Source organism: Oxyura jamaicensis, chromosome 4, assembly GCF_011077185.1.
Source record: "Oxyura jamaicensis isolate SHBP4307 breed ruddy duck chromosome 4, BPBGC_Ojam_1.0, whole genome shotgun sequence".
NCBI lineage: Eukaryota > Metazoa > Chordata > Aves > Anseriformes > Anatidae > Oxyura > Oxyura jamaicensis.
Window position 1 is genome coordinate 50,028,901 of NC_048896.1, and position 13,059 is coordinate 50,041,959.

Below are 13,059 nucleotides of genomic sequence, written 5' to 3' on the forward strand. Positions count from 1 at the left end.
GCAGACCCCGGCTCCTGGCCGCGGGGCCTGGCGTTTAGGCAGGCCCGAGCCGCGAGCAGCTCGGCTGTGCGCGGAGCCCCGGCACCTGTCGTGCCGCCAGCCGGCCGCGGGCAGGGGACAGCGGCGGGGGCCACCGCGGGGCGCCGCAGGCCAGCTCCGGGCACCGGCTGCACGGCTCAGCTCGGCCCGGCCCGGCCCGGCCCGGCCCGGCCCGGCCAGGGGCTGCCCCCGCTAGCTGTACCGCTAGCGGGCCGGGGGCGGGCGAAGGTGGGGAGCGAGGAGGGCGCGGGAGAGGAGTTTAAAGCTGGGGGGGGGGGGGGGTGGGACCGAAGGGAGGAGTTTAGGGAGAGGGCTCCTGGGAAAGGGAGTTCGGGAGAGAGGTGCGGAGGGGGCTCCGCGGCGGCAGGACGGGCGCCCGGCGGAGCCTCCCCGCTCGCCTGTGCCGGCTGCTCGCCCCGCCGCGACTACCCGGGGGCGCCGGCGGCCGCGCCGGGTGTCCCGCAGCGTGTCCCGGCGGCGGTCGGCGGGGGGGAGCCGGCGGCTGAGAGCCCGGCCCGGCCCCGCGGCGGGGCGGGAGCCGTCCCTGCCCGGCGGACGGTGACAGGTGCGCGCTCCTCGGCGGCAGTGGCCCCGCCGCTCGCCCCTGCTCCTCCGGCCCCGAGTTGTTTAGTCCTCGGGAAGCTTGGGCTGGGTCCAGGTTTTGCTTTGATCCTTTTTTTTTTTTTTTTTTTTTTTTTGAAAAAAAAAAAAAGCCCAAGAAAAACAAAACCTGGAGACGCAGAGAAGGGCTCTAGGAAAAAGTTTTGGATGGGATTATGTGGAGACTACCCTGCAGCTCTCTGCCGCCGGAGCAGGCTCGGTGCCGCCTTCTCCCCCGCGCCCGGCACTGCTGAGAGACGCCCGGCCCCCGGTGCCGCTCCGCCAGCGCCCGCTGCGCGCAGCCCCGCGCCCCGCCGGCCCAATGCTCCTCCTCGGGCTGCTCCTGCTCACGTCTGCCCTGGCCGGCCGGAGGCAGGGGGCCGCCGCGGAGTCCGACCTCAGCAGCAAGTTCGCCTTGTCCGGCGCCAAGGAGCAGAACGGTAACGGAGCCCTTCGGGTGGGGAGGCGGGGGGGGCGGGGGGGGGAGGTTGCGGAGCCCCGCGGAGCGTGGGGCTCCGGCGGTGGAGGGGTGGTGGCAGCGGCTTTGCTGCCTCCGGAGAACCCGGCCGGGGCCGGTGCTGTGTGTGGGTGAGCAGGGAGTTGTGGTGCGGGCTGGAGAGGAGCTGTCTGGGGAGCGGGAGCCTCTCCCGGGAATACCTGGGGTGTTTGGGGAACTCTCAGGCGGCAGCTCCCCGGCTGGAGAAAGGAGCCTTTCATGCAGCACGGACAGCTTCGGGGGTTATGATTTGCTTAGCCTCTGAACTCCGTGTGATTTACGGTGTTCAGGTTTTTAAGTGCCTCTCCTCTCGATCGGCTATTACGGGGTCACTTTAAAGGGTATTTCACAAAATGGGACGTTATATGCCGTGTGAAACCACCCCTCATGTAAAATATCTAAAGTTAAGGCTGTTAGCACACACTCACAGAAACCACGGTGCTTAACATAAGGGGGGAAAAAATAGTATTTTGCATGTCAGCTAGAATGAGCTCTCTGCCTGGGCACAGCCAACACAAAAGGAGAAGCTGGGAGTGCTCAAACTTCTGCGAACAGTAATGAAACACAGCAAAAACACAGACTTAAGACCAGTTCTGTCAACTTTGAACTTGGGACTCCCCTGATAAAAGTACTCTACGTCATGCCTTTAATAGAAAGCAAAGATTTGGGGACCTCTGCGAGCATTTTGCGAATTAATAGGACTCACAGAGTGCTAGCAAATCTAGCTGGAGAGCTTAATGCTGCTATGGCCTGCTAATGTGATGATATATGGCACCTGCGGGCTGCCAGCACAGCTGATCAAAGAGCAGCACTGGGATCAATCTCTAATCAGAGCAACTGTGCAGGGCCAGAGGAAAGTGATCAAAAGACCTGGAGACCCAGCTGCTCTGACAGGAAACCAATCAGACTCTGTGCAGTACAGGAAATTATCTGCTCTGTGTGAGAGGAGAAATGACTCCCTCACCCCCCACCCAGCTTACCTGATGTTTAGAGGGCTTGGGGCACTGGTTTGTGACAAAAAGAACTTGGCACTAATGTACTCAAATCTTGTAATGCTGTGGTCTGTTCAGTCTGTGTGTGACTGAAGCATCTCAAGATGCGCAGAATTACCCTTGCTGTGCTTTAACTTTGTCAGGACGGGGAGGAAACCTGCTATGCGGTCAGCCTTCCACAGGAGGCCTGGTGCTTGGTAATGCAGCTGGGCCTTCACAGGGTGCCAGGGCCCAGCAGTGGGAGTCCAGCGATGAAGTGCTCAAGGTAGATCGTGCTGCTTGGAAGCAGGACTTGTGTAAATGGGTGTAAGTGTACGTGGCAGCATAAGCTGCATTCTCTTCACGTGCATCAGAAATGCAGCTGCCTTGGGTCAGGCTTCAACGGGTTTGCAATGCGATTTGGCATGCTCTGAGATACCGTCACTGCATCTTATAATAAATGCAAATCCAGGAGAAATTAAAAGTGTGCTGAAACTGTATTCTGTGGTAGTTCATAGTTAAGGACAATCCAGGTTATTGTTGTAGTTTACTTGAAGTTTGTTTTCTAGTTGTTCAACTACAAAACTTTTCTCAAATATTAGTACAAGTTTAGGTACAATTAAATACCAACTCCTGACTTTTCTTAACTGACTTTAATTATTTGGGGATCAGTAACACTGGTCAAACCAGTTCTTACTTGGTTTAATTAGAGTGATTTTTACACTCTACTGCAATCTGAAGATTGTATAGCTTTTAGCTAGAGGCAGGTTAAAACTCCCTGGAGTTTGAAAATGAGATATTGCTGTTCGCATGCCAAATAATCTTTGGTCAGGAGAGAGGGAGCTTTTCCACTCACAGTCTACAAATAACAATTCTGTCCTCTACTTGTAAAACTGCTAAATGGCCAGGAAGTTTTGCTGTAGAATGGATTACAGCGTTGCTGGGCTGTACTCAGGAGTGCCATAGCTGTTGGTTCAAGGTGATATCAAAGATGTCTATGGCCTGTTATTAAATCAGTGGGACTACTTACGTTACAGAACGTAAGCATGTGCTTAAGGACTTTTTTCGTAATTGGAGGCTTTTTTATTTATTGGCTAAATCAGTGTGAACTTCAGAATTAAGGTTTAACTCAGTTGGATTTATTTGCTAAATGCAGACATAAGTATTCTTGTTTCTCTTGCATAGCACATGGCATTTTGGGTGGCAGTTTCCTAGGATAAATATTTCTTTGTACTTAGATATAGATATACTTAGAACACAGTCATTTGCTGCTACCTTCTGAGAGTTCAATGTGATGGTTGTTGTGCAGCTGGTATAGCTCCATTGGAAACCACTTAAAACTACCTCCCTGTTTTTATTGGACCTCTGTGATGGTCAGGGTTCCTTTAAGAAAAGGTTTATTTGTAAACTCTGCTTGACAGTAAGGGAGTTTATATGATTTTCTTGAAAAAATATTTATCTTTAATGTTTTTATTTGTAATTCAACTGAGTAAATATTCATCTGGAGGATCAAAGGAGTTCATGCAACCATCTTCTGAAAACTGAAGTAGTAGTAGTAAGTGGTGCGTGTAGTGATGGCTCCCGGTTAATGGTGTGGATTTGACTTCCACAGTTCTTGTGTTGAAAAACAGATTATGCTTGAATGGATTTTCAGACTTAGGTGGCTTTGTCAGTACTCTTATGGCTGTCTGGCATATTTATTACCCTTTTTCCGTATTGCTGTAAGGAGTTCAGAAAAATGGCTCTCAGTTTCTTTTGAGGAATAAATCTCAATCCCTTGTGTTGAATTTGATTACTTGGATGGTTTACTTATTTCATCTTTCTATTATAGTTCTTACTACTCATTCTATTTTTCAATAGTATGTTTGTGAATTATCTTCAGTCTTTCTGTAGTTTCAGCAATGTTTGAGGGAGCTATTGATGGAGTGCTTAATATGAATGACTTAACTCTAGGGGCCTGAGTGTACCTGCTTATGTGATGCTATTAGTTTAGGCCAGACTTGATTACAATGTGAGATGGAAGGTGAATGTAAATTCTGTTCCCTTGGCTGTCTCAGGAAAGCTGTGATAAATGTCCACAATAATTTTACTAAGCTACGGGCATTGGCTGTTAGAATTTCAATGAGAAATATTAGGATGTCTTTTAGATAAGATAATGTAAAATCAGGTGCTATAAGAATGGACAGAATATCTTATGTGTCATGTATGTTTAGAAAGTGAAGGCAATAAATGCCTTTAGAAGACAAGACCAAAATACTGAAGTCAGTTAGCAGTTCACCAGAACCAACTACTTACAAAAGCTAATTTTCCTGCAGTCAGTTACAGGTGAGAATCACCTTCTCTGGAGATATTCAAGTCCCGTCTGGATGCCTACCTGCGCAGCTTGCTATAAGGAACCTGCTTTGGCAGGGGGGTTGGACCCGATGATCTTTCAAGGTCCTTTCCAACACCTACAATTCTGTGATTCTGTGATCACAGAATGGCTGAGTTGGAAAGGGACCTCTGGAGGCCACCTGGTCCAGCCCCTGTCCAAACAGGGCCACCCAGAGTAGGGTGCCCTGGACCACATCCAGGTGTCTTTTGAAGATCTTCAAGGAGGAGACTCCACCACCTCTCTGGGCAGCCTGTGCCAGTGCTCAGTCACTTGCACGATACAGAAGTGCTGCCTGGTGTTCACAGGGAACCTCTTCTGTTCCAGCTTGTGCTGAAAAGAACCTGTCTCCGTTGTCTTTGCTCCCCCCATGCAGGCATTTATAGACATTGATGAGATCCTTCCTAAGCCTCCTCTTGCGCAGGCTGAGCAAGGCCAGCTCTCTCAGCCTCTCCTCACATGAAAGGTGCTGCAGTCCGTTCAAAAATAAAAATGATGCTAGAGCTGGAGGTTGAGACATGCCTATCTTAGGTTGTTCCTGGGAAGACTTGGAGGATGCAAGTAGAATTCAGCAAAGCACTGAAGGGCCAGAGGGACCTTCTGTCTTCTCCTCAGCTTGTGCATGGGCTCACAACTACCTGGAGGATTCCCCTTTTTGAGCATCTTCAAAGGAGCTTGCAGCTAATTCATGGACAGGCACATAATCATGACCTGGAGTTTCTGGTGAAGACCATTTAACTCAGGCTTCAACACCTGAAAGAGCATGTTTATGTCTGAGGGATGCAGTTCACTCAGTTCTCGGAGGTGAGAATGTCAGTGCTTTTGCTTAATTTGACTGTAAAATTATCTCTGATAAAAGAGCATACTTGAAAGCAGTGGGAATCAATGCCACTGCTGCTGAGTCTAGCTGAATTGATGAGTGCCAGTACTGCTGGGTAGGAGAAATTTCCTTTGTTTTGAGAAGAAAAGGAAGAAAATACGAACACATCATCTAAAGGGAAACATGATAGTGATGCAATTTGTCCTAAGTTTAATCTATTTCTGTTTAATCCAAGACTTGTTTTGAAATGTTTTAAAACTCTTTTCCTGGAGAGTGAAGAATTGTACCACATCCTCTTTTGACTTTAAGCAAAAGATTGTGGCAAATTAGAGAAGTTCTTCAACACTGATAAATTGCAGTGCAAGATGGTTTTAAAAACAGGTTTGTGCCTTATAGTTGCCTTTTGGCATATTGCCTGGTGCTTGGCAGAATCCTGCTTGGAACTGCTCTTTAGTCCTGCTGCTTCTCTCATTTTTGTCTTGCAGATAAAAGAGACGGTATTAAAGGTACAGACCATTTGTGACTTGTCCCAGATATGTAGGCATTCTTGCCTTTCTCTGTTAAATACTTTGAGTTTAAGGAAGACACATGTAAAACCCATCTTTTGAAGTAACTATTTCTTATTAGGTTTGCAGAAAAGATTTTAAGGCCTCGTTGCATTTTTCTGGAGTTTTTTTTCAGTCATTTATGGTGTTTTGTAACAAATAACACAGGATATACCTTGAGAAAGTGACAGCTATACAACCAAAGGTGTTATGTTGGACTTTGTCTACATACAAACACAACATCTTTTATAGAGGCCAAACGTTATCCAAAGCCTTCATATCTAATTATTACACAGTCAACAAGTAATAGCAAAGTAGTGGTTTGCACCTTACAGCAGTGGTTTTGCATTATAGCCGGGTGGTTTTGGGGTTCTTGTTGCTGTTGGGTAGTTGCTTCTTCCGGTTTTTGCTGTGCCTGGCAGTTCCTGATTACTAGAAAGAGCACACACTGTCCAAGCTTGCTTCCTTTCACTGGAAGTAAATTGCTTTACAGATAGCCCTTTGCTTTAGTAGAGAGCTGTGCTTTTTTTTTAGTTGCAAAATGTGTGTCATGGAAAGTATGGTTCCCAGTATGCAAGTTTCTAAGAAATTGTCCTGTACGGGAATAGATTTTAGAGGAAACATGTAGGACTTCTTCAGAGTTACATAACAAAACGTGACTAGCACTACCATGTAGAGCTGCTGTTGATGTTGTAGCACTTATGTATCTGTGTGAGTGATTAGTTCTTCAGGAGTTTGAGAAATTAACTGAGAAATTAGAAACTTCATTCTTTTTGGAAGGCTTGTGTAGCTTGTGTTTGGATGTGAATTGCATTTTTCAAGTAGCTGAGTGAAAATTTGTAATGTGCTACTGTGAAGCTAAAATATAAACGTCATGCTTCCTAGAGGCTTAGTTAGATCGTAGGATATTATTGTAAGGTGGCAACATCAGGAAACATTATTCATGCCTCCATCCACAGACAGCCTAGCCTTAGGGTTCATCTGTCTTCTGATCTTGTCTTCCGAACATCCTTGTGCTGAGATTCTATAAATCTCCACTGTTACACTGGGTTATCTGTGGTTGATTTTTGTGATCCTACAGCATGTTAAGCAGCTTTTCTTTATGTGAAGATACCAATCTTACTTAGCATGTAAGCTGCACTTCTACTTGTTTTAATAACCTAACCAGTTTCTACGCAAGTTGGTAGGATGGGTAAGAAGGAAGAAGGCCAGAAAGATTGCTAGACCGTTATGGAGAAAGTCTTCTTCACAGAGTGTAAGTAGTATCAAAAACGCTGATGTGAAGGAGACAGCCCGAATAATTCTGTGGTCTTGGATCCTTGAGGCCTTCTGAATCAAGGTTAGCAAGGCCTGTCTGTCTTAAGAGTTCAGAATACTTGTTGGGTTTGTGAACACTGGTTATTGATTGTATTAAAACAGCATCCAGATGTAGCTCTTGTTGAGCACAGTTGTGCTTGATGCTCTATGTATGGCACGGTACATGCTGAGGTTGGCCAGGTGGCGGTGGGTTGTAGGCCGCGTTCCCTGCCAGCCTCGCCATGGGACATCTGGCTCAAGGTTTTTGGGTGAATGGTGCTGCTAGCTGGGTAGCTGTTGTAAGGGGACCTCCTGTAGGGGACCTACAGCACTACAGGCCTGCTGAGAGTGAGGGAGAGTGGCATAGCCTGTGATAACTTCAGATGCTGGATTGAAACTCCCATATCACCCTTCCTCAGCTGTTCTGGAAATGCGAAGCCTGTCTTGGAGAAAGCAAAAGATATCTTGGTAAAAGGAACCACTGCTGCTTGTGTTTCCTGTACTTCTAGTCTTGTTTTGTATTGCTTTTGCTGTCATATTCTTATTATGAGTTGGTAATAAATTACATAAGACTTTTAGGGAGATGCTAGTGATGCAGGAGGTCAAATGCTGCAGTTAATGAGTGACTTGGTCCTATAATCTGATAAATTGGCTTCAGACTGGGCCCAGGCACTAGAAGGTGCAGGAGTGGTGCCCTTATTGTAGTTTTTGGTATTCTACAGCTTTAAACCATTACTCGGTTTGGCATGTATCATCAGCAAAGCTGTAAATTTCTGTCAGGGGAAAGTCCAGGTGTAAAATACCAGGGAGTGTTATATTTGAAGAGTAAGTTACACTGGAAAAATGTTATTGGAGAAACTTTGGCCATACCTTCCATGTTAATCCAGTCCTGTTAATCTCTCTGCTGCCTTCTAAGTGTCATTTGTTTAAAAGCCCATGAGGTGGGGAGATTACTTTGCTGGAAGAGGTTCTGTTTGTGAAATAATGGATAATGCTATTGCTGATCCTAATCTATGGCTTTAGTCTTTCCCAGAAAATTCCAGTCTGTTATTAAGCTGTTATTTGGGAAGCTTCTCTTGTTCCCCCTCCCCAGTCTATTTCACTATGTTGTAACTGTCCAACTGCCTTCATGCCTGGTGAAAGCAAGGGGAGACCCAAGTCCAAGTGGTTCTATGTTCCTCCTCTGATGGACAGGAAACCAGTGTGCATTTTTACACAATAGTTAAACACTTAAAAAAGACATATGGCACAGGAAATTCTTCTGCTGTGTGAAGGTATGGCATTTCCAAACTGAAAGTGTTGTTCTGACTCCTTTACCGGTAGTGGTGAATTATATGACTCCACTTCCATCTGCAGAGAGTCTGTTTCACTTGCTTGTGGTTCTGGGGCTCATTCAAATGCTCTCAAACAAAATAAAAGGAATGGATGTAATAACTTCTTTATGGAAAAGTCATAAAAAGCTACAGGGCCATGTAAACAAATTGGGTCATTTACAAGATGTTTAAGTGATGGATATTCAGTCCAAACTCAGAGGTGTGGATTAGATTTTACGGTCATCTTGACTGAATTTTGCCCTCAACAAGACTTTATTTTTCTGCCAAAATCTCTCTGACACTATAGATGACAAATTCTCAAACAGTATTTTCAAACATTTCAGTGCATTCAGGCTGAAGCAGAGAAATAGAAGAACAATTCAGTAGTATAATTCGATCTTTTTTTTTTTTTTTAGGTAAATGAAGGCTCTTTCTTGATATGCCTGGTTACACTGTAAAGCTATAGTGGAACTTTGTAGTGTTCCAGGGGAAAATAAATTAAAACAGTTTCCCTCCTGGATTCAAACATGCCTGAAGTAATTACAAAGCAACCGTTTTGGCTCTCTGCTCTGTTCATATAAATAGGTTTGTACAGAACAGCAGCAACCGTGGTCCAAGTTAAACTCTACTAGTTTCAGAAACTTACATTGGACCAAATTTAAGTACTGAATGTTATATCTGTGGCACAAACTCACAAGACCTTTGTGAGCCATTTAATCATTTTTCAGAAAGTACTGAGAAAGTGGAATGGAATGCAAAAGGAGATAACAAATATTTTTGCATATTAAAAAACCACTATGTAGACTTATTTACTTCAATGTAAATGTAAGGTTATCTATGTACAATTTCTTCAAGTTTAGAGAAGGGACATTGGTGTCAGTTACTATAGGGTGCCTTCTTTCTCATGACATATGGCTGCCCAACTGTATTATTACCAATGCAACTTCAGCTGCCTTTTGTAACTCTTCATTCTCTAAAATCTGAAGGTCATTTCAGAATGAAAGCGTAGCCCAAGTTTGACATTAGTTGTAATGAACTGTTACGTGGGTAAGGCTACCTATGTACGTGTATGTATCACACAGAATAATGTAGCTGTGAAAATGACTTTCTTAGGAAATGTATGTGTGTGAATATATAATATTTGAAGAGGTCCTTCAGAAAGTGATTCAGAAGAATATTCTGTCTATGTAGATGGTAAAAAGCTTGCATTTATATTATGGGCAACTTGTATTTCAAAAGTACAGTTTTGGGAGGTGGTCTACCATAATATCTCAAGGCTTAAGTGTCTTAAATGCAAGGAGACTCACACCTGCAAATACTTGTTTCTTGTAGAACTATAGTGGACCTGAAAGTGAAGTAAAGCCTTGTAATTGAGCTAACAAGCAGTGGCTTCAAAACAAACCCGATTCCTAGACAAGGAGATGAAACTGTTGTATCTGATCTTACCTAAATGCTACTTTTTAAAATAACTAAGGGTTCTTGCTGGGTCTACTTTCTCTTTTTTTCTTTTGTCACAGCAGAATTGCAAGAAAGGATGAAAAAATCTTTATTAGCACTTACTGCCTCTTTAATAATTTCTGAGAATAGACATTCTCTTATTTCTAATACAAATCTCAGACACCAAAATAGCCTTTCAGTCTCCATGGTAAATGGACATCTTTCAGTCTCCTTCAGATTTTCCCTTGGGGGGGGGGGGGGGGAAGAAGGAGGAAGGTATTTTAGTGCCATGCCTTTAGTGCCATTCTAGACCTGTTTGTTTCCATCCTGTGTTTGATAGTTATGGGGAAGTCCACCAGCTCCCTCACTGGTTATCTTACCAATTAATCTTTGCCAGACTTTAATCATTCCAACCTCTCTAGAGTTGTGCATTTATTTAAAATTCCATGAAATAGAAGAATTGTCTCCTCCTCTTCCCTCCAGCCTACCAAATACGAAGTTTCTCCCTCAGTAGATGCTGTAGTTCTGTGATAAACTCTTTGTTCAGGACTGCTATCTTGATTAACGTGCGTTACAAACCTACACGCGCTCCTACCTAAACATGTAGGAAACAAACAGCAAGAATACTATGTGTTCTGTAGGAGACGAGTAGTGTTTGTGTTGGCTGATGGTTACAATTGGTGATGTCTTATCAGTTAAAATAGTCTCTTCCGTCTTTGGAAGGCATGACAGCTAATAGACATGGGCTCTTCTGTAAGAATACACGTGCTCTTGCAATGTGAAAATATTTTCAGCTCTCGTGATGCTGACTACATTGTTCTCACTCTGCTTTCTTGGCAGATGTGATGAAGATGTTTGTGTGTATGTTTATGTACGCCAGCCTTGCCTGCAGTTTATTCATAACATTCAGAAATGCCTGACCCCTGGGAGGGTGTCACATCTATAGTCAGATTGAAGTCTACAACTCTAGTTTCTCTTAAAAGACATATGAAAAACTTCTGCTAAGCAGTCCCTGCTTTTCTGGTGGTACTTGCTGGCATAGGAATTCACGAAGTATTTACTTGAAGTGCTGGTTCAGCCTTGTAGTTATTTCTTCTGACATGGAGATTTAATTTGTGATGAGCAGTGTCATTACGGGTAAGGATCTGTGCCAGCAGAGCATTTCAGAGATCAGTACATCTCTACACGTACTCATAAGTCTATTGCATCCTTGGTAACGTAAAGACTCTCATGAGATGTTGCGAACAGCCACCTTTTATGTTTTTTCAGCTGGAGATTGCTACTTTATACCAACCAGATCCTCAACAACAAGCATCATGTGGATGGGGAGGTAGGTGTCCTGAGCTGAGTCCAGCCAGAGCTGCCAGAGAGGTTGTTTGCAATCTCACCAAGCACCTCGAGTGGGCCATGCATTGGTTCTCTGGAGAACAACAGAGAAGAAAGCTCTCTTACTTAAGCATCTGTCTGCTTTGCAAAATTACTTTACTGCTGTGGGGGGAAACAGGGTTTTGTGTTGCTGTAAAGTAGAAATATAAACATATTTCTAAAGCAGGTGCCTGCTTTATCAGTAAGAATCTGATTCTCCAATTTGTCTCATTAGTCAAGGTACACTTGAAGGTGCTGTGTAACAATGATACCTAACAGCTGGGAGATGTTTCTGCATTGTAATTGCTCATAACATAATCACATTGCCAAAATTTGGACCTGGTAGAGTTCTTTGCAGTAGGGGGAAAGAAACCAATGTTGTGGTAAATCTGACGTCTTACAGGATCTGTAGATTCTCTTTGAGATTAAGCTTTAGAGTCTACAGTACTGCCACTGAGGGTACTGGGTTGGGATTGGAATGGTGCCCTTGCATAAAGCTGAATTCTCTTGCTCATTATTTTAAAAACAGAACAAGAAATGCCTGATCTTGTTACCGGTTGTGATTTGTGTGAAAGTGTTTAAAACACTTCACAATGGAATGGATGCTTAGTTTCCTTGTGGACCACTGTAACAGCAGAGCATTTATTTCTAGCAGCAGTTGCTTAATGGATGGTCTTAAGTAATTAAAATTTATAGCTACGTGCGCTTGTATGTGGTTTATTCTGACATTTTTATGTATGTGTGTGCTTAATGTTTGTTTGTTTTAATCCTTTTTATTAAGGTATATTCTTGGGTTAGATTGACTTGTTCAGCATTTTTCACTTTCAGGAATGGCTTATAAATCTTTCTGTTCACTGTCTGCATTTCAGATGAGAATGTTCTCTGTAGTTTTTAAAAAGCAAGAACTCTTGGTTTTAGTTGATGTAGGCGAGCTGCAGTAATATTGGAGCTAAAACTATTTTGATCATATTAAAAGTGAATTAGTAGTATGTTAAACAGATGCCCAAACATACAATAAATGAAATAGTGGATGGGTTAAATAGTAGTCTTGCTTGTAGACATGAAGATCAACTACTGCTAGGTAATATGACAAACAGTATTTACATTTCACTTTCATTTTCCAGGGTGAGGGAAGAATCTTCCCTGCTCTTCTGTGTGTCAGCTGTTCTTGCGTTCAGTTCTTTCCAGGCAGCGGGGGCTGCTGAACACGTGGGTTGTACCCAGCGCACAGTTTGGATGTGGCTGCTCTGCTCTGCAGGGGGATAATGTCTCATCTGTGTGCTGCAGCTGGTTCGCTCCATCTGGTTTTGGAATTTGCATGTGCACCCAGATGTTGCTACTGAGCACGGAATAGAGTAGCTATTGATTTTGGAGCCCCATCACCCCTGCCCCTCTTCAGGATCTTAGAAGCAAATGTGGAATAATTTTTTTAAAACACTTTCATTTGTTGTTGTTCTTTAAGTGAATGGTCTGATAAATAAGTCACGATACCCTTCATATTTCTTTTCTCATATTTCTTTTTTTGATGTCTACTATCTTCCCTTTGCAATGCCGTGCCAAAGACAGCAATACAATGCAGTTAGATTTCAGTCACAGGTAGCCGATCTTTCAGTTACATTAAGTTCCTTTCCATCTTCATTTTCAGGATTTATTGCTTCAAAGTCTACCCTGGAAAGATTTTGTGAATTAATTCATAGTAATAGATTGCATTTAGTTAACTGCTGCCACTGCTTTAGTCAAATCCTTAACATAAAGGCAGCTCTAAATGTGCAATTTCCTTAACGTATACCATCATATGCACTAGCA

At 43.9% G+C, this 13,059-nt stretch overlaps 1 protein-coding gene across 2 annotated transcripts in view; it reads left to right on the forward strand.

Moving 5' to 3' along the window:
* Positions 1–251: 251 nt before the first annotated feature.
* Positions 252–13,059, forward strand: part of PDGFC (platelet derived growth factor C) — a 117,781-nt gene continuing 104,973 nt past the window's right edge. The window contains exons 1-2 of one of the 2 annotated variants that reach the window (XM_035325837.1): positions 252–267; positions 753–1,079. In XM_035325837.1, the coding sequence (XP_035181728.1) occupies positions 962–1,079 (118 nt within the window). In that variant the 5' untranslated portion in view covers positions 252–267; positions 753–961. Of the gene's footprint in view, positions 268–320; positions 605–752; positions 1,080–13,059 lie in introns of those variants that run through there. The other variant, XM_035325836.1, reaches the window with a different exon arrangement.